At 33.6% G+C, this 22,193-nt stretch overlaps 1 protein-coding gene across 2 annotated transcripts in view; it reads left to right on the top strand.

The window, feature by feature from the left end:
• Positions 1-22,193, top strand: part of UBA6 (ubiquitin like modifier activating enzyme 6) — an 80,005-nt gene extending 57,812 nt beyond the window's left edge. Inside the window, exons 19-33 of one of the 2 annotated variants that reach the window (XM_004268349.4) lie at positions 719-900; positions 2,464-2,569; positions 4,362-4,451; positions 4,683-4,763; positions 5,737-5,865; positions 7,327-7,378; positions 7,473-7,536; positions 8,855-8,924; positions 10,372-10,443; positions 12,977-13,094; positions 14,280-14,473; positions 15,223-15,350; positions 17,703-17,790; positions 17,972-18,066; positions 19,853-22,193. In XM_004268349.4, coding sequence (XP_004268397.1) covers positions 719-900; positions 2,464-2,569; positions 4,362-4,451; positions 4,683-4,763; positions 5,737-5,865; positions 7,327-7,378; positions 7,473-7,536; positions 8,855-8,924; positions 10,372-10,443; positions 12,977-13,094; positions 14,280-14,473; positions 15,223-15,350; positions 17,703-17,790; positions 17,972-18,066; positions 19,853-19,988 — 1,605 coding nt within the window. In that variant the 3' untranslated portion in view covers positions 19,989-22,193. Of the gene's footprint in view, positions 1-718; positions 901-2,463; positions 2,570-4,361; positions 4,452-4,682; positions 4,764-5,736; positions 5,866-7,326; positions 7,379-7,472; positions 7,537-8,854; positions 8,925-10,371; positions 10,444-12,976; positions 13,095-14,279; positions 14,474-15,222; positions 15,363-17,702; positions 17,791-17,971; positions 18,067-19,852 lie in introns of those variants that run through there. The other variant, XM_033425560.2, reaches the window with a different exon arrangement.

Genomic DNA, 22,193 nt, shown 5'->3' on the forward strand with positions numbered 1-22,193 from the left:
AAGTTTACAGTTTGTATGTATGAATGCTAATAGCACTGAGAAGTAAAAACATGTCCGTCTAACAATATGAGAAGAGACAGATACCATTAAAACTAGATGCATTCGTTCAAGCTGAATGATCTATAGATACTTAGTGTCAGAGCCAGTCCTCCCAAATAAACTATGATAGCACCTGAAAGGACACCAGTGATTTAAAAATGATCACTAACTCTGAAAGAAAAGAAAGGGTACTCTTTTTATAAAACTGAAACATATATAATAATTTTTTATTTCCATCCAGAAATGGTAAAATTTTTTAAACATTTTAGTACCAAAATATTGATATTAGGTTACCATACCTCTGAGAGTTCATATTCTATAGAACTTGGATTTCTAATATTGTACTGAATGTGTTCTCATGTTTTTTCTAGGCACTTACTTGACTCAAACCTCATTACTAGGGAAACATGTACTTTTAATTAGACTTTTAACTAATATTTTAAGAATTACAGAGCACTTAGCTGTAAAATAGAAGTTTACATTTTTGTTAATAATGTATGAATTATTAATTCTAATGTGCATTACTAAATGCAGCATGACCACAGTAATATCCACAAATTAAAAATGAAAACTGGTCTCATTACATTATTCTTCATATAAAAAATGTTTTAAGTTCAGTCATGGTCTATTTTTCCTGTTTACCATTTATTTCTTCTGTTTTTATATGTTATTTGTTTAGAAACCTAAAAGTTATACTGCTGCTGATGCAACCCTGAAAATAAATCCTCAATTAAAGATAGATGCACACTTGAACAAAGTATGTCCAGCCACCGAGGTGATTTACAATGATGAGTTCTATACTAAGCAGGATATAATTATTACAGCATTAGATAATGTGGAAGCCAGGAGATACGTAGACAGGTATGTTCTTGAAATTCAGGTTCATAGAAATCGTCTTTCTTTTGTTTTCACTTCATTTCTCACACCTATTTATTGAAAAGTTACTGAAGTTTCTGATTATTCTTTATGTTCCTATTATAGTTCTTCTCGAACCCAAGCCTTTTGATGATTTCCCATTAGAGACAGGATAAAATTAAAAATCTTTAAAATGGCCTAAATGTTTTTCATAGAGTATCTGCCACCTGTCCACCACTCCAGCTTAAAATTTACTATTTCTCCCTGGCTCCCCTTATTCTAGCCACACATTCTTTCTTTCAGTTCTATACAGTGGGGGCATCTAACACTTTTCACCTCAGGGACTTGTACATGATCTCCTTCAACCTCAGGAAATTATGTTTATCTTGTTCTAAAGCTCCTGACCCCAAATCTGCCTACTTACTCTTCACTTCCTTTAGTTTTTTCTCTCATCCTTTCAGTTTCAGCCTAAATGTCTTTATTCAAACAGACTTTCTTTAACCCCTGAATTCTAAATTAGATCCTCCTAAGATAATCTTTCACAGCACTCATTTTTCCTTCATAGCACTTATTTTTTATTGACATGCACATTTATTTAATATTTGTTTCCTCATTAAATCATTTATTCAGTTATTATTTATTTTCCCATCACTCTGTCCTCAGTGCCCAATACATGGTGTCATTCAGTAAATATTTGTTAAATAAGTAGATGAATAAATGACTATGATGTATACACCTTACATAATCTTTCTTATATCTTTGTATGACTCTCTATTGTTAGGGTGCTAGAGCAGATTTATTAGCAGGAAAATTTACCAGTTGAGAGTACAGTGGAAAGTTTGTAAACTTGTGCAGAGAAAGCCAAAAAAGAAACTTTAAGAAATTAAATAAAGTGTGTTGAATATAGGCATCATAAGTATTGAGAAAGAAGGTTTGGGATGAAGAAAATGTTGAAAAGATATAGTGAGGTAGAACTTATAGTCGGAAAATAAACCAAAGAAGAAATAGAAAACAAGAAAAGAAAGGGTAACACATTAATTAAGAGTTAACCCAGAGGAAAAAAAGTTGAAGCCCAAAATTTGATAGGAGTTTGTTTTTTCTGTTTTCTTATTGAAGTATAGTTGATTTACAGTGTTGTGGCAATCTCTGCTGTACAGCAGTGACTCAGTTATACACATAGAGACATTCTTTTTTTATATTCTTTTCCATTATGGTTTATCACAGGATATTGAATATAGTTCCCTGTGCTACACATTAGGACCTTGTTGTTTATCCATTCTGTGTAGGAGTTTTAGAACAAGATAAACGTAATATGTCTTGTTCTAAAACTACCAAACTTTGGGAATGGAAGGTAGAGACAAAAATTGCTAGAGTGAGCAACAAAGTTTGTGGGAGGAAGAGGATGGTAATAATAAATGGGTTGTTTGGTGGTCATGTATCTGTTTCCTAAAGTGTTATATCCAAGAAGTGATCAACATATGAAATGGTCAGTAGAAATTGGTAAGTTGTCCTCTGCTTACATTGTTACTGCTCACTTTTATGTTTATTACCTATTTTCTTTTCACATAGCCGTTGCTTAGCAAATCTACGGCCCCTCTTAGATTCTGGAACAATGGGCACTAAGGGACACACTGAAGTTATTGTACCTCATTTAACTGAATCCTATAATAGTCATGTAAGTGAACCACTTTTTTAAAGTAAATATCTCTTCTTTATATCTCATCATTTTTATATCTCACAGTTTATTTCTCTTCATTAGTCAGCAAATTTGGTTTAGCATTCCTAATCCCTTCTGTTTTTGATCCGCCAATGATGTCTGTGCATATGTGTATAGACATTTTTTTAAATGTAGCTGAACTTATTTTTTTAATCATCAAAATTTTGTTTCCGGTCTTTCTGGAATATTATTCTTGTGTTTACTGTTTGTTTCTCAGAGCTGCTTGATTAGTTTTTAGCAACCTTTGAACTGGTGACCCACCCAAAATCTTACTGAAGACTCGGTTTCTCCATATGAGGGACCAAGCCATTTGTAACAGTATATTTTATACAAATGATATAGGTGTAACTTTTTTTTTTAACCGCCACGAGTGATTTTGCGATACTGCCAACTTTGAAAATCACTGGTCTAAGAAATGTAGGCTTGGGGATTTTAAAAAAAAAAAAAAGGTCGGGCTTCCCTGGTGGTGCAGTGGTTGAGAGTCTGCCTGCCGATGCAGGGGACACGGGTTCTTGCCCTGGTCCGGGAAGATCCCACGTGCCGCAGAGCGGCTGGGCCCGTGAGCCATGGCCGCTGAGCCTGCGCGTCCAGAGCCTGTGCTCCGCAATGGGAGAGACCACAACAGTGAGAGGCCCATGTACCGCAAAAAATAAATTAATTAATTAATTTTTAAAATTTTTTAAAAAAGGTCAACCCAAGTTGTAAAATTGAAAGAAGAATATTATTTTACAAGCATAAATATCCCTTTATTTAATGGATATGTTTGGTTTAGAAAATTTTTTAAATTTTAATAAAATTTGTTTTCCCCTTTACTCTCATGCAATCAGAAGTTTATGTAGTGAAAACACTATAATAGACAAAATTGATAAGTTTCATTTGAAGGAAATTAGGTGGAGAAAATCATGATATGCTGGGATCATACTAGAAGATTTTCAAAGTAGGGGATGTTACAAAATTCCGAAAGTTCCCTTGATTCTCTCATTCTACCACATCTTCCCCTTCTCCGATATGTATATTCTCTAACTTCATACTCAGAAAAACTAGAATTGAATACTCCATCTGGCTTTCCTTTTTGGTTTATAAAATATTCCGTGGTATTTTATAGATCAACACACTAAAATAAAATCTCTAAGTAAAAAGAGACAAAGTGAGTTGTTTTAGATTGGGTAAGCCAATAAGACTAAATGTACCAAATGTACCCTTTAAGAGAATATGGATTTCTTCAATGGTACTTTTTCATATGACACAACATAGACATTTGCCATTTATTTAATACACAATTTCTGCAAGAAACTATACCAAGCATCAAGAACATATGATTCCTGCTTACAAATATTTTTTCTGCCTGGAGAAAGAAACGGTATGTGGGCACTATATTGGGAATTCTTGAATTATTTTTCAAAATGCAGAATATTTAAAGTGTTAAATGTCACCTTGATACTTGGAGAAAACAAAAAAAGGTAATTATATATGATAGTCTGCTATATGAGTACTACATGGTACCAAAGGAGTGCACAGATAATAAGTGACAATAGAATTTGTGTTTGTTGTTACATTTCTGTAAACACGTGGGTTAAGTGTCAAAAGAGTAAACTTTTCCTCTTAATGTGTAGGAGAAAGAAGATAAAAAATGTTGGATTTGTTTTATTTTTGAATTTTGTTTTTTAATGGTCTTAAAACACTCAAGTAAATTCATTCCATAAAAAATTGTCATTGCTTCTCTTAACTGTTGTCATATTTTATAAAATAGCGGGATCCCCCAGAAGAAGAAATACCATTTTGTACCCTAAAGTCCTTTCCAGCTGCTATTGAACACACTATACAATGGGCAAGAGATAAGGTAATAAAGATATTTTTTAAGAAATTTTTCTTTGAAGTAGAAAAGATGATATATTCAACTTTTTTTTTTAATTTTTGAATTTTATTTATTTTTTTCTACAGCAGGTTCTTATTAGTCATCAATGTTATACATCAGTGTATACATGTCAATCCCAATTGCCCAATTCATCAGATATTTCCAACTTATAAACATACTTTTATTTGTAATGTGTTTTCCTCTTTTCCCTTATAGTTTGAAAGTTCCTTTTCCTACAAGCCTTCGTTGTTTAACAAATTTTGGCAAACCTATCCATCTGCAGAAGAAGTCTTAAAGGTAAAAAACAATACACTTTTTTTTTTAATTGTGTAGTTGATTTCCAATGTTGTGGTAATTTCTGCTGTACAGCAAAATGATTCAGTTATATGTATATACATTCTTTTTCATATTATTTTCCATTATGGTTTATCACAGGATTTTGAATTTAGTTCCTTGTCTTATACAGTAGAACCTTGTCGTTTATCCATTCTGTATATAGTAGTTTGCATCTGCTAACCCCAACACTTTATGTCAGTGTAATCTTATTTTCAGGTTGCCTATAAATAGTTTACCTCCTTAAACAGAGATTATACATTAATATTGTATATAGTAAGTATATGAGGAATCTCGAAGTTAGCAGGTCACAAATAACCCTTCATTTTTAATTTGGTCAAACTATATGGAGTTGCAAATATTTTACCATGTTTGACTCACAGAACAGCAATTCATATGGTTCAACCTGATAAGGATTTGATAAATGATAAGAGAGCTACAAATAATAAAACAGATTGTTAAGCTCTTTGGAAAAAACTGAAGTAAGTTTTAGTGAAAATTTCAGGAGTAGGAATGGTCTCAGATTTATTAGTCTCATGGTGAGGGCAACTTCAAAGCTGTTTTTTCACTTTCCTTTAATCCTACACTAAAAAGGCCAGCTTTTTAGTGTAAAATATTATTCATAGCACTTCGTATAGTAAGTACATACATAGTACTAACTTACCACTAGCAAGACATGAGGATAACTTGGGAGATAAGAAACTTTAGAGTTAACATTTTACATACTGTCTTTTCCCATTTCCCCTCCAGAAAAGAAAAGAAAGAGGGAAAGTAGAAAGACGGGGACAGGGAGCTTGAGGTGAAAATAATAAAATCATAAGACACATGAGCTGGCACTTCAAACTTTGGCTGACATTTCCTGGGAATATGTGCATGTGTGTTTGTGTGATTAATTGGACATGTATTTGCTTTGTTTTCTTTTTTCCTCTCATTCTAGAAGATACAAACTGGACAAAGTTTAGAGGGCTGTTTTCAAGTTATTAAGTTACTTAGCAGAAGACCTAGAAATTGGTCCCACTGTGTAGAATTAGCAAGATTAAAGTTTGAAAAATATTTTAACCATAAGGTAAGTATACATTATAAAACATTAAGAAAAAGTCTAAACTTGGCTCATTTAATTACTATGAAATTAATTTCATTGACCTGAAAATGTGTACTCTTTCTTTCAGGAAGCTTTTCAGAAATTAGTACGTTAACTGAGAACAAGTGACGGGCACACAACTAATTTCTCCCTGAATGTTACTGATTAAAGAATGCATTTAAACTCCACCCATTGGCTTGTCAGTTATACATTTAACTAATCCTTGTCTTTCTGTGTACAAAATGGGTTTTAATAAAATAGGGGTTCCTTCTAGAGAAGAAGGAGTACATTTAATCAGTAATCATAAAGAAGTTTGTTGTTCAGAGTAAAGCAAGAGACTGAGAGAATAGAGATTCCATCAGAAATTTTGTTGGAATTTTGCCTTCCCCATATGTATCTAATAATCACATTTTGTCTGTTTCCTCATTGTAAAATGGGAGTAATAAATTGGTGCCTGACTCATAGCATAGTGGTGAGGATCAAATGAGTTAATACGTGCAAAGTCTTTAGCATAGAACCTGGTCCATCCCATAAATATTTAGTGAAATATTAGCTGTTATTCTTACTCCAGTTACATACAGAAGCTTGAATGTGTCCTGCACTCTGTTTAGTCTCTCCCTCTCTTTAGGCTCTTACCTATTGGAATATAAAGTAAGCTCATCTTTTTAAAGTCTTTAAATTATACTTATTCCTGTTTTTCACTTCCTTTTTTGCTCTGCTTCTTGGAAAAGTGGTCTATACTAACTGTTGCCATGTCTTCATCCAGTAAATGTGTCTTCTTTCCCCATGACTATTGAAATTATTCTTACCATGACTATCAATGACCTCATGTTTCAAAATCTACAGAACCCTTTTTTGTCCTTATCTTCTATGGGTTTTTTAACTTTTTTTTATCATGGAAAAATTCAACCACAGAAATAATAGAGAAAATAGCATATAATTAATCTCCATGTATTCCTCATATATTTGTCACCCAGGTTTAACAATTAACAGCTCATAGAAAATCTTATTTCATCTATAATCCCACCTAATATACCCTCCCCCTAGATGGTTTTGAAGCAAATCTCAAGCAGCATATCATTTCAAAATATAAAATACTATGTGTTTTTACTGTTTTTTTTTGCTTGTTTTAAGGATTAGCTCTTTGAAAGGAGCAGAATGATATGTAAAATATGCCACCGTTTGTGAAAAGGGATAAAATAATCTATATTCATGTTTGCCATAGATGCAAAAAAAAGAAAAAAGACTATATAAGTGTTGATAAAAAATAGCAATAGAGGTTATTCCAAGTTGGGGTGGGGGGCAGTGACAGGAGAATGGGCAGATTGAGTACATGGTGACTGGAAGACTTCACTATATATCTTTTTATGTATGTTGTTTTTTGAGGTTTTTTTACTTCCGTTAATATTAAGTAGTGATTTTTTTTTAATTCAATTTTTTCTTTAGGCTCTTCAGCTTCTTCACTGTTTCCCTCTGGACACACGATTAAAAGATGGCAGTAAGTATATATCAGTGTTGAGAAGAAAGTTTAATGCAATTTATTACTGACTGCTGACACTGAAAATAATATTTTGTATTTTGTATTTTGTTAGGTTTGTTTTGGCAGTCACCAAAAAGACCCCCCTCTCCATTAAAATTTGATCTAAATGAACCTTTGTAAGTATATATATCCAGTTTTATATACATCCTTCATTGTAAACTTCTTAACTGTATAGGTTTACATTGGAGGGTGAAAACTGCAGGCTCTTTAATGTTAAATTATTGCATCCCTGTTAATCTAAGAGTTAGCATAGCATTTTGGCCAACAAAGCCAGCCACAATACTTCTCCCCACACATAGGTGAATCTACTTTTTTACATGGTAAATAATCTTATTATTTTTGTCTTCTCTAAAGTACAACCAAAGTGTCATCTCTTTGACATTATTCATTAAAAAAGTAAAATGAAGACAGATGTTTTCCTATTTAATGAAGTCAGTATATAAGAAACTTTAGTTACATGGGGAAAAATGATCACTACTAAATAACTCCCTAAATAATCTCAGGTTAATTTTCAAATGAGTTCATCTTTGAGTAAATGCCTGTATATCCTATCTATATTAGATATGCATTTTATACACAAACATACTTATATGTATATATTTTAATTAAGCACTTAGCTTGTTAACCGTCCTTTCAACAAATAATTCTGTGCTTAGTTTTTTCCTCTGGTGCTTATTCTTAGTCACCTTATCCTGATTGCTGCTTCTTTTTTTTTAATATATTTATTTATTTATTTATCTTTGGCTGCAATGGGGCTTTGTTGCTGCGCTTGGGCTTTCTCTAGTTGTGGCGAGCGGGGGGCTACTCTTCGTTGCGGTGCGCGGGCTCCTCATTGCGGGGGCTTTTCTTGTTGCAGAGCATGGGCTCTGGGCGCACGGGCTTCAGTGGTTGTGGCTCTAGAGCGCAGGCTCAGTAGTTGTGGCACCCGGGCTTAGTTTCTCCGCGGCATGTGGTATCTTCCCGAACCAGGGCTTGAACCCATGTCCCCTGCACTGGCAGGTGGATTCTTAACCACTGCGCCACCAGGGAAGCCCTGATTGCTTCTTCTATAAAACTTACCTTTTTTGTTTTTAAACAAACTCATTTGCTTAGTTTGAACTTATTGTACACTCTTTAAAACCAAGTTTGTAATATTTTCTTATGAATTAAAATGAATTTTCTTTCAATAATTTTTCTACTTCTGGCCACTTCTCTCCCCAAAGTAGTCTTGATCACTACCTGAATATTAGTGCTTATGAGGATAAACGTGATGTTTTCTCTTTTATAACTTCTACAATGCCTTGGTCTAGACGAGAATTTCATTGCCTAACTTTAAAAAAAATAATCCTGTAACAAAAATTCTGTAATTACTTATCTTCAACATTTTAAAGGCTATAGTTTCTGGTAAACATCTTTGAAACTGTGCATTCACACTTTATTTTTTAATTTCAAAAGGCACTTCAGTTTCCTTCTGAATGCTGCAAAATTATATGCTACAGTCTATTGCATTCCATTTACAGAAGAGGTAAGATATTCTTCAAGCCCTAACAAGTGATAGAAAAGGTTAGAATTAGATGACTTAGCTAATTGCATCATCAAAATGTGTTTTATGTTATAAGAATCATTCTTCGATATAAACTTCATTTTGTTCTAGTGTTGCCCATTCTAATAAAGCAGAAGCTAAAATCTCATTGCAGCATCACTAAGTGGAAGAAAGTCACTTTTTTTTCTGAACTTAAGTAGCGAAACAAATATTTGTAAAAGCAGTCTTACTTTATTTTTAAAACATTTATAACCTACTAACTTTAATTATTGTAATTACTCTGAAAACCCAAAGTGACCTATTTCATAACAATTTTTAAATATTTCTTAGTGATTCTGTTTGTTATCATTTGTTTGGCTTATTTTTGTGAAATTAACATATGCTTTTCAGGAGATTTGAAAATGCTAGCCTACATTGACATTTCTTTACTTTTATCATTTATACCTTTTCTCTTAGACATCGTCTTCATTGACTCATATGTAAAGGGATCTAATACAGTTTTATGTGAAAGGCAGGTCTGCATTAGTGAATTTTCCTTCTCAAATGCATAATAGAGCTAAATAAATTAATATACTTTTAGGTACTAGGCTGAATGGGAAATATGAGCCAGATCCATAACTAGAATTGGCTATTTTGGATCTAGATAAAAATGCCTGTTGTACATTAATCCCTTTTGGAATTAACACGCAGTAAAATATACCATAAATGTCTGGTAAAAATAGTGGCATTCAGTTGGGTATTCTTTTTGTGAAAAGAGTGATAATTTTGTGATGAGTTGTAGGTGACCTCAAAAGCACTGTGTCTCAGTTTTTCCTAAGTAGATTCTTAATAATAAACATGTATATAGCCTTAAATTCATCTAAGTTTATCCTGAACCATTTAAATATTTTCCTGCTTCCAAAGGTATGAATTCCATTTACTGTGAGTCAATGTATATTGAGTATAACTTTCTGCAGGGAACTTTGTAAAACAATGAAGAGATAGTTCCTGATCTCAAGGCACTCTGTCTGATAAAACCAGCCCTAAAACTACCTTTTTAAAAATTTGTGGATGGACTTCCCTGGCAGTCCAGTGGTTAAGACTCCATGCTCTCAGTGCAGGGGGCACGGGTTTGATCCCTGGTCGGGGAAGATCCCACCTGCTGCATGGCACGGCCAAAAAAAAAAAAAAAATTTGTGGAAAGAACTAAGATTTAAGGTTTGTTGACTAACAAGTACTTTTTTACACACACCACCCCCACTTCCCAGCCTTTGTGGATGGTATTTCTATAGAAATAAAAGTAAATGTCACAAACAGATGTGGTCTAAACAGTTATATCATAAATTATTCAAATATTTAGTATGATAAAGGACCTTTTTTAGGTTGTTTTTTAGGTTTAGAATTCAGAATTTTAAGAATATGTTGATAAAATTACTGTTTTAAAAACCAGGACTTATCAGCAGATACCCTGTTGAATATTCTTTCCGAAGTAAAGATTCAGGAATTCAGACCTTCCAACAAGGTATGTGTACAAGTTCATTCATTTAGCAAATAGTTATTGAACTTCTACTTGTGTCAAGTCTCTTTCTAAACCTGGAGAAGCCCATAGGAACAAAACAAAATTCTTGTTCTTGTGCGAGTTGGGCCAGAGGCAGACTATTAAAAAAAGTGCCAATAATTATGTAATATTGCATTATGGGCATAAGTGCTAATAAGAAAAAGTAAAACAGGGAAAACAAAGGGTAATGGAGCTGGTGTCATCTTATACGAGATAAAAGGGGAAAGCTTCTCTGATATGGTAACATTTGAGCAGAAGCCTGAAGGAAGTGAGGGAGTGAGCCATACTGTTATCTGGTGAAAGAGCAGTACAGACGGCAGGAACAAGTTCAGAGAAAGGCCTTGAAAGACTTTGAAGGCTAGAATTTTTCTGGAGGAGAATATGCAAGAGAAGAGTGGTAGATAGCGAGATTGGAGAGGTAGTGAGGGTTATAAGTACTTCATGTTTTATTATGGGATAAGAAGCCAGTGGAGGATTTTAAGCAGAGGACACAGCCTGACATATTTAAAAGGATGACCCTGGCGATTGTGTTAAGAATGATTAGGACATGAGAGAGGAAGCAGAAATAGCTATTAGGAGATTATAGTCAAGATGTGATGGTGGTTTGAATGAACCATCAAACAGGGGTAGTGGGTAACAGGGAAGATGTGGTAAGAGGTTGGATTCTGTGCACATTTTGCAGTAGCCCTGACAGGATTTGTAAGGAATTGGTTTGAGTGTGCAAGAAAAAAAGATTATTTTCTTAGTTGAAAAAAAGAAGCAAGCTTAATCGCTCCGAGTGACAGGGAGAAGATAGAGGAAGTTTGAGCAGAGAAAAAAAAGATGTGAAATAATTGCCTAGGGGAGTGGGAAAAGTGGGTAATTAGAAGATGTTGTAGAATTTTGAGATAATATTTAAGATCCACTTAATGTTAATTCCACTTAATGTATTCCACTACATGTGGCTGGAGAAAAGGCATTTAGCAGCTTGGGTGCTACTGTAGAATAGCTGGTAAATTGGATTGTAACAAGGGTTGGGATTTTGTCGGCAAATATGTTGGAAGGAGAAAGACAGGGAGTATTAATAAAGGTGGAACATGAAATTTAGGCAGGGTAAATAAAAAAGTTTGAAAATACTAAATATTTTTCTTTTTCACATGTTCATTATGTGCCTTTTCGTATGCACTCTAAAAAGAAATAAACCACAGAACAACCTTCTGTTCCGTTTACCTTTAGCTATACTGGAAAATGTGGAGTAATGAGTGCCTCTCTGCAAAATTCAAGTAGGAAGTGGTGTGTGCAGTCTTCCACTCTGTATTTTTATTTTAGGGACAAGGAAAACTTGTAGGCAGTTCATTTTGTGCAAGTAAATAGGTTTTCTGAATGAAATGTTCATGATTTGTAGTTTATCAAGAACAAAAGTACAGAAAGGAAAAACAAAATTCCTATATAAAGAAGATTCCTAGCCCATGTTTCTAATGGGCAAAGCTGCTAGACAGAAGCCAAGGAAATATGCATCAATAACTTTACAGGTCTCTACTGCTCTTCAATATGTTTTCTAGCTTGAATTGCTTCTTTCTGTGTCGAAGTTTTGGCGGCATAAATTACCCTGAGCAATTTTAACATGACTTATGAGCTTTTTCACCACTCCTTGAAGCAGCTCCCACTGAAGCTTCAGCGTCTGGCACTCGTAGTTAAAAGATGCCATAGCCAAAAAATATCAACTACACATTCTGGCAAATAAAAATTACTGCTTCTCTGACTCCTTAATATTTCTCAAATATTTATAATCATATTTAATATGTAAAAATGTGAATTGGATGTGTTTTTTTAATAAGAAATAGTATTTTAATGATGATGTGTAGCTAGTTTCTTGGTTTGAGAATATTAACTTCACTGCCCTGGTTAAAGATAAATTATTTATATGTGCTGCCCTAAGCATGCAACTATATGAAGGAAGACATATTCTTTGGGATAGAACTTCTTTTCAGTAGTCAATAAATATTTAAAAGATGCCCATATTATATATTTTGTGGATTTCGTCAGTTTCTTTGGAGACAGAAAACAGCTCTGCACTAGTTAGAGGTATGTAATTTGGTTTGAAGTTGATTTGTCAGAATCACAAACTGTTGATTAACATTAACTTTATTTTAGTGTGGAATTTTAAGAGAGAGTTGTATGAACTTAGATCTTATAAACTATTCAGTAAGTATTTTTAACACCCACTATGAGCAAGTTTATTTTAGATACATTGAGGTTATCTCAGTGAACAAGATAAAGATCCCTGTTCTCATAGAGTTTACGTGTCAGTGTGAGGCAGTAGATAATAAATATGTAAATAACATAATATTACTTAACAATAGAAGGTGTAAAATACATTGGACCATAATGATTAATAATCTAATTAAACCAATAGAATGTTTTCTTTTTGTGACTTATTTGATAAAAACAGATTTGTTAGTCAAACTTAGGTGTAGGATGTGATATCATTAATGAATATACATACATATATTTAAAGGTTGTTCAAACAGATGAAACTGCAAGGAAACCAGACCATGTTCCTGTTAGCAGTGAAGATGAGAGGAATGCTGTTTTCCAACTGGAAAAGGCTATTTCATCTAGTGAAGCTACCACAAGTAAGGGGAGATCTTTATAAAAATGTTTTGAACTAAAGGGATTTTTATTTTCACTAAACTGTACACTCAGAAGGTTGTGGGATTAAATCATAACAATAATAATGATATTACTTGATTCCATGATCATATGAAAGTCACTGTTCATTTTTAACTGTGACTAAATTCGTAACTTTCTCCACCATTTCCCTACCGTAGAAGGCTGAAATGTAAGTCTGCTTTGTTTTTGCTGTTCTGATTGTTTTAGTTCTTAAGATTCTATTGTGTGATTCCTTTTTAACTTATGGCTAGCATAATGAAGAAAACATGGAGTCCTTTGGAGACTAACCCTGAGATCCAGTGAAATCACTTTAGGAAAAAAAATCATAGACAGATTTCTTCTTGGCTTGTTAGTCTCCATAATTACACACAGGGAATACAAACCTGACCTATGTACACCTTTGCTAAATGGTCTTAAATATAGGGAAACTGAACTTTTAATTCCTTAAAAACAGATCTGTATTAGCTCATGTTTTTAGACCTGCTCAGCACCTTTCTACTACATAAATTAGCAGTTTCCAAACTTTTGGGATTTTACACAAAGACCAGTAAAATTCAGGAGAAAAGCCTAGATTAGCCAGCTATTTATTTTGCAAGTAAAAGGTTTATATCCTAAGTTAATAATTATAATTCTAGAAAAAAACATATTACCATTTCTTTCTCATTTCATCACAGATTAAACTACACCTGTCTACAGAATGATCTGAGGAACCACTAATCTAGAAATCTTTCATAAAGACACTTATTTTTATTTGACCAATATGTACCCTATCCTTAGTTATCAGAGGTAAAATGTTTCAGAGTAGTATTTATGAAATCAATTTTTGAACAGTACCCAGTGTTGACTTTTTTATTGTAAGCCACTTAATAGCAGATGTACATGGCTTTCTTATTTTTATGTTTTTTTAGAAAGGTTTTTTTTTTTAAATATTAAAACTTCTAATTTAGTGGTTTTAAAGCCATCATTTTCATATCCTTCAGTAACTTCAGTTCCCTGGATGTTGTTGTTGTCGTTGTATTTTTCAGTCATTTGCAAACCTAAACAAAAAGGAATCTTTAACAGTAGTGAACCCACACTGCCTTGCTTTTTACCTAGTAAAGCCTTTATCACTTACTAGGAAACTTTGTTTTTCTGGTTGTTGTCATCAGGTGACCTTCAGATGGCAGTGCTTTCATTTGAAAAAGATGATGATCGCAATGGACACATAGATTTCATCACAGCTGCATCAAATCTTCGTGCCAAAATGTATAGCATTGAACCAGCTGACCGTTTGAAAACAAAACGCATAGCAGGTAGAATTATACCTGCTATAGCAACATCCACTGCTGCAGTTACTGGCTTGGTGAGATTATGATTCTTTGAAAATGCTTGTTATTCATTGCTTCTTTTCTGTCTTCCCTATTACACCACCCCAAACCATTCACTCAGAGATCTTAGAGAAGGAGGGATACATATTGATCTTATAATTTAAAATTGTAAGATATTTCTGAAAATACAGTAATCTGTATTTTGAACTTTTACAGATAATACAGACATTTTAATGTAAAAAAATATGCTCTGTCAAGTTACAGTATAACTTTTCTTACAGGCAATAATCCTCTTCATCATCTTTTTATCCTCTATACAATCCAAATGCTCTATTTTTCTTGAATAAAATGAACTACCCTAACCTTTGCTCTTTGATTATATTGGATTTTAGTTCTTTGTCTTAAAATAAATGTAATTTCTGTTAGTGATTTGGATTTCTTTAAATTTAGTCTTTCCTTAATGATTTAAAATCTTTAGGATGGCCCTAGTTATTATACCTTACTGTAGTGTTATTCTTAGAAGTTATGTAATTATTGTTCCTATTATTGAATGATTTTAGACTGCTGTATTGCTTGACTTCTGATATCTACTTTCAAAGTAGGAAGATTACATGGTCAAATTAGTTAGAGGCTTATAAGAAATTTATATTACTCCAGTCCAATAGCTGCTTTTATTCTCTACACAGAAATGCTTGAGAAGAATTCAGGAAAATTATATAGATGCAATTAAAGTCATGAATAGTTTTAGGCTATTTATATAATCAGATCACCTTCTTTTATCTAGGTTGCACTGGAGATGATCAAAGTAGCTGGTGACTATCCATTTGAAGCTTACAAAAATTGTTTCTTTAACTTAGCCATTCCAATTATAGTGTTTACAGAGACATCTGAAGTAAGAAAAACTGAAATCAGGTATGCATGAAGGTGTGTTTCTCTTGCATAATGAGAATGAAATAATTTTTTTACCTTTTAAAAGGAATAAATAATAGCTTTATCTCTCCTTTTCTCCTATATATATAAACTCTTACATCACTTCATGATGAGGTCAAAACTCCATCTTCATGTAGCATTTCTTTTTTTTTCTTTTTTTATTGTATAATTGACATACAGCATTAAATTAGTTTCAAGTGTACAACACAATGATTCAACACTGGTATATGCTGTGAAATGATTACCACAATAAGCCCAGTCACCATCCATTATCATACATAGTTATAGAATTTTTTTTTCTGATGATAAGAACATTTAAGATTTACTCACTCAGCAACTTTCAAATATGCAGTAGAGTATTATTAACTATAGTCACCATGCTTCACATTATATATCCATGATTTACTCATCTTACAACCAGAAGTTTGTACCTTTTGACTCCCTTTATCCATTTGCCCACCCTCACCACCTGTTTCTGGCACTATCAGTGTTCTCTATATCTATGAGCTTGGGATTTTTTTGGGTTTTGTCTGGTTGGTTGGTTGAGTTTTTTGTGGGATTTGTTTGTTTTAGATTCCACATATACATGAGATGATAAGATATCTGTCTTTCTCTGTCTGACTTATTTCACTTAGCGTAACGTTTTCAAGGTCCATCCATGTTGTCACAAATGGGCAGGATTTCATTCCTTTTATGGCTGAATAATACTTCATTATATATAGTACCACACTTTCTTTATCCATTCATCAGTGGACACTTAGATTGATTCCATGTCTTAGGTATTACAGGTAATGCTGCAGTGAACATGGGAGTACAGATATCTTTTCAAGTTAGTGTTTGCATTTTCTTTGGATAAATACCCAGGAGGGGAATTGCTAGATCATATGGTAGTTCTGTTTTTAATTTTTTAAAGAACCTACATACTGCTTTCCATAGTGACTGTATCATTTTTACATCCTCACCAAGAAGGTACAAGAGTTCCAATTCCTTCACATCCTTGTCAACACTTGTTATCTTCTGTTTTTTGATGATAGCCATCCTAACAAGTGTACGGTGATATCTCATTGTGGTTTCGATTTGTATTTCCCTGATAATTAGTGATAATTAAGCATCTTTTCATGTACCTGTTGGCCATCTGTATGTCTGCTTTGGAAAAATGTCTTTTCAGGTCCTCTGCCTATTTTATTATTGGATTGTTTGGGTTTTTTGCTGTAGAGTTGTATATGTTCGTTATATATTTTGGATATTAACCCCTTAACAGATATATGATTTGCAAATATCTTCTCCCAGTCGGTAGGTTGCCTTTTCAGTTTGTTAGTGGTTTTCTTTGCTGTGCAGAAGATTTTTAGTTTGATGTAGTCCCACTTGTTTATTTTTGCTTTTGTTGCCTTTGCTTTTGGTGTCAAATCTAAAAACTTATCACCAAAACCAGTGTCAAGGAGCTTACCACCTAAGTTTTCTTCTAGGAGTTTTAGGTTTCAGGTCTTACATTCAAGTCTTCAATCTATTCTGAGGTAATTTTTGTGTGTGGTGTAAGATAGGAGTCCAATTTCATTCTTTTGCATGTAGCATGAAGCATTGCTGACTAAACTAGCCATAGAACTCTCACAATACATAATCTGCCACACTGTTTAGCATTGTACTTTCTATGGTTTCATCTGTCTGCCTAATTCAGATTAATTAGAAGCCATTCTAGTGTCTGACTAATGGATAATGAGATTAAGAATCTAGTTCCAAAAGTTGTGTGACAAAGGAAATCAATTCCCCTGGACTTCCATTTTTCAATTTTTAAATTGGTAACAACCAAAAATTTGAAAACTATTATCTTGGCAAGAGTATGAGAAAGCACTGTCATACATTACTGATGAGAGTATAAAATAATATAACCCATATTAAGGCAAATATAGCACTATATTTCAAACTTGCAGATACATTTGCACTCATCTCAAATGATATATGAACAGGATATTCATTTTGGCATTGTTTATCATAGCCAAAGATTGGAACAACCTAAGTGTCTAGTAATAGGAGACTGGAACATCCACACAGTGAAACTCATGGAACTGTTTAAAAAGAGAAATGGAACTCTCTTGCTAAGACATACTTATTTATAATAAGACACTGGAAAGATAAACAAGGTACTGATAAAAGTGGTTACCTGTGTGGTGTGATGGGGAAGTAAGATGGAATTATGGAATATTTTGTTATATTTTCCTTTTGTATTCCCACATTAATATCTAGCTAAATCACAAATAGTGGACTTCTGGGATTTTTTATTATTACTAAAAGGAAGAAAATTTAAATGTTTTTGTTCTGAATATTTTTCTACAACAGAAATGGAATATCATTTACAATTTGGGACAGATGGATTATACATGGAAAAGAAGAGTTCACCCTCTTGGATTTCATAAATGCAGTCAAAGTGAGACAATTATTCATTAGTTGCTTCGAGTCTGTTAGTTTTATACATAATTTCGTTAGAGGTTTTTATAAATATTATTTAGCAGGAGTTTTCTCTCTTTTTACTGGTTGTAAAACATTGTCATCCAGCATTTGATATTTGGGTGGAGCTTTGATTGTTTCTTTTGGGTATTCACTTTCAGGAGAAGTACGGAATTGAGCCAACAATGGTGGTACAGGGAGTCAAAATGCTTTATGTCCCTGTAATGCCTGGTCATGCAAAAAGATTGAAGTTAACGTAAGTATTGAACATTATATGCAAGATATTCTCAAAAGTTGAAATATAAGTTGGATGCACACTAGAAAATTAAATATAGAGGTTATTGAAGTTCAGATAAAAATATGTGATTTACTCCTATCTAATGGCAGTAATAAAGACAGTGACTCTGCCAAGCTCCACAGGCTACCTATCAAGTGAGATTTATAGGATTATAATACCCTTGTGAGTTTATTATCGTTCAGGGTCATCTTATAAGCTAATAGGCTTAGAAACCTGATTTGGTCAATATACCAAGTAAAAGTAGATCCACCTCTTATATGCAAACACATAAGGACTAGGCTTGTGAGACTGAAGTATTTTTTTTAAATGCCGAATTGTTATTTTCATTTATTCAACAGATTTTTTTAAAGAATGCCTGCTATGTACCAGGTACTTTTGTAAACATTAGGGATACAGCAGTGAGCAAAGCAGAGTCCCTGCCCTGCTTGAGGAGTTTACATAACAATTAAATATGTATGTAAGATGGTGATAAGTGCTGTGGAAAAATAAAGCAGAATAAGGGGGTATTAAGTTGCTACAGTATATTGGGCAATCTAGGTATTCCCTCGGCCTGTCATATTCTTTTTGTTGTTGTTAAAGATTTATTTATTTATTTTATACTTATTTTTGGCTGCATTGGGTCTTTGTTGCTGTGTGCAGACTTTCTCTAGTTGTGGCAAGAAGAGGCTACTCTTCATTGCGCTGCGCGTGCTTCTCATTACAATGGCTTCTCTTGTGGAGCACGGGCTCTAGGCATGTGGGCTTCAGTAGTTATGGCTCATGGGCTCAGTAGTTGTGGCTCGCGGGCTCTAGAGCGCAGGCTCAATAGTTGTGGCGCACGGACTTTGTTGCTCCAAGGCATGTGGGATCTTCCCGGACCAGGGCTCGAACCCGTGTCCCCTGCATTGGCAGTCAGATTCTTAACCACTGCGCCACTATGGAAGTCCCTGCCTGTCATATTCTGATGTGAAAGGCTGACATTTGAGCAGAGACCTAAAGGAAGAGAGGGAGGAAAACAGCCAGTCTTTACAGTGGTCTGCAAGGCCCTAAATTATCTAGTTCCCACTTACCCTTCCAAGTTCCTTTCATACTTCTCTCTCCTTGCTCACAATATTCCAGTTATACTGGCCTCCTTACTTTTCCTTGAACATTCCAGTCTCCAACATGCGACCTTTGCTCTAGTTTTTCCCTCTGCTTGCAACTCTTTCTGAGATGGCCATCTGACTAACTCTCACCTCTGGTCTTTGCACTTCCTGAAGAGGCCTCTCTGAACCCTATTTAATACTGCATCCTGTCTGGTACCCCAGCCTAGCATGCCTAATCCCTTTTATGCTGCTCTACTTTTCCTCTTTCTCATAGTATTTATCACTGTCTAACAGTTACTGTATTATTTATTGTCTCTCCCCTCCCACCAATATAAGCTTCATTCACAAGGGCAGGGATCTATATTTGATATATTCATTTTTTAAAAGCATATCTCACATTTTAGGTTTTTTTCTGTGGAGTTTTTTGTTTTTGTTTTTAAATAAGTGGTCTGTATTCCTTATCATTACCAGCAAAGGTAAAAATTGATTAACTGTTAGGTAAAAGAATGTCTTGATTTTAGAGCTTTTAGTAAAGAAAATAATTATATGAAAGCAGGTGAATTATTAGATTTAAAAATAAATTTAAACAAGCCCAGATTCTTCGGACAACATTATCACCAAATCACTCTTTCATTTTACAGAATTTACCAAATTATTTTTCCTTGCTTATTTTTCCTTAGAATGCATAAACTTGTGAAACCTTCTACTGAAAAGAAATATGTGGATCTTACTGTGTCATTTGCTCCAGATACTGATGGAGATGAAGATTTACCTGGACCTCCAGTAAGATACTACTTTAATCATGACACTGATTAACAGAAGTTGTCTTAAATTTAGGACTACTTGATTTTGGAAAGAATGCACTTATTCAGGAGCTTAAAGAGTCAGCTCATAATGCTATGGATTTCTCTTTGATGAAGCTTGATTTAAGGGAAACATCAGTAAAAAACTACAGTGAAGAATTGTAAAGCATTTTGAAGCATAGTATACACGTGTAGTGCTTCATATGTGGATGTGCTCACAAGCAACTTCGAACTGGAATGCTGTTTTATAATGCTTACCAAAAAATTTTGTATTAACCTCTTTGGATGAAAAGAAGGAAAAAAATATGTATCTAAGACCAGAAGAAATAAAAGATCAAGAAATTGAAAATAACAAATGCAACTATCCAAAAAGTTTAATCCCATTTTATGAATTTCTTTTTGTTTAGTATTTGAGGCCCATTTTTCTATACAAACAGTGTTTGGCTCCCTGCACCTCTCATGATGAGGCTTTGAATTTAACACCAATGGAGCAGGGATGGTAGCAGTGGATGAAGAGTGGTTACTCTTAAAACTTTAAAAGTTACAGTTTACTGACATGTTACCTCTGCTGATTTAACCAGAGTTTGTTATATCACTGTCTCCCTAAAATCAGGATCTTTTGCTGATAGCATCAGTGTTGTAAGTCATGAGCAAGCACATCAGATGACAGGTGTTAACTGGGACTAAATGTTAACAATAGCATATGGACTCTGACAACCCGCTTAGAGAATCCATGAATGTGAACAGATAAATATGGCTAGTCATTTGATTCTTTAGTATGCCTTCTAGTGTGGCTATTTTATTTATTTGGAACTCTAAACCTGATTGTCATAGTATATAAGACTAAAAGGTTTTGTAAAGGGAGGGTCCTTAGAAGCAGATGAAAAGTAGAAATTACAAAATTATCACTAGTTTAGTCTTGATATTTTTTCTTCCAGCAGCCTAATGGACAGAAAAAATAATCATAAATTAATATTTTATTTTAAAGGGAAATGTATTATTTAATTCTACATTCCCAGAAAGGGAGTTGACAAAGATAAAAATTTATTTTTTTAGGTCTTTATTGATAGAAACTTTCTGTTTTCTGATATGAGCTATTGCATATGTTCATAGGAATGCTTTCATTAAAATAACATAAAGTGTACTCAACACTGTAAACTCAGTGAAAACAGCAAGTGTTTCTTTTATTTCCAGGGCTGTCATGCATTCTAAAGCAATTGGCATTTTGTAACCACAGAAAGTCATTTCCCTCTAGCTGCTTTTCTTCTGCTCTTCTGTTCAAACCATTAATAGGTACTTTGATAAATTAAAAACTAGATTCACATCAGTATTACTCCAATTTGGTATATTTTTATATTCTCTACTTAACTTTCCTTTTATTCCACTTACAAATAGTTTAAGTTACTTGGTCAACCAGCTGTATTGTTTCATTCTTTTGTAAAAGTATCATCCAATTGGGAAAATATATTTAGGAGTGGAGGGTGAATTTGTATGAATAAAGGGTAGTCTGTGTTGGAGGTGAGGATAAGTGGACAGGATGAGTTTAAAGGAAATGGCTACCTTTGAAATAAGCAGTTAATTTTGGTTCATCATATCCTACCCTCTCCCATCGTGTATATTGCAAATATAATGCTTAAAATTAATATTACTTAAAATTGAATCCAGGAATATCAAAGCTCTATGGCTTGGAACTTTAGAGGCTAGCAGCAGTTAAAAGCACTTTCCTATAAGAAGTCTGTTCCCACTTTTTTGTTTTGTGCTCTATGACAATAACTGATATTTTCCAGGTAGCCATTCAATAATTCTCAACTATGATCTAGTAGCTTGCTTATATTTGATCTAAATCTCCACATCTCTTCAGAAGTAAATTTAGAACAGAACCGTGCTATCAATTCTTATTTATAGAGATCAGTGCTTTAGCAGATATAAATAAAATCAGTAAGGATTAAGTTCATTTTGTGATTAAATCTGAAACCATATTGTCATTGCTTTTTTTTCTGTAACGGTTATTGCCATTAGTTTCTTCTGTATAGTTCTACTAGGTTGGAAAACCAGCGTGAATTTAATGACGGTTTTTTTCATTATCTGTTTTATTTCTGTACCATGAGATCAGTGCTGGTGATTGAAATACCAGGTGCAAAAATTAATGATTTGATTTTGTATGGTACCACTGAGTGATTTTTTACTTATTAAAAATAAATTAAGAAATTTGACAATA

This window comes from Orcinus orca, chromosome 4 (genome assembly GCF_937001465.1).
Source record: "Orcinus orca chromosome 4, mOrcOrc1.1, whole genome shotgun sequence".
NCBI classification, from domain to species: Eukaryota; Metazoa; Chordata; class Mammalia; order Artiodactyla; family Delphinidae; genus Orcinus; species Orcinus orca.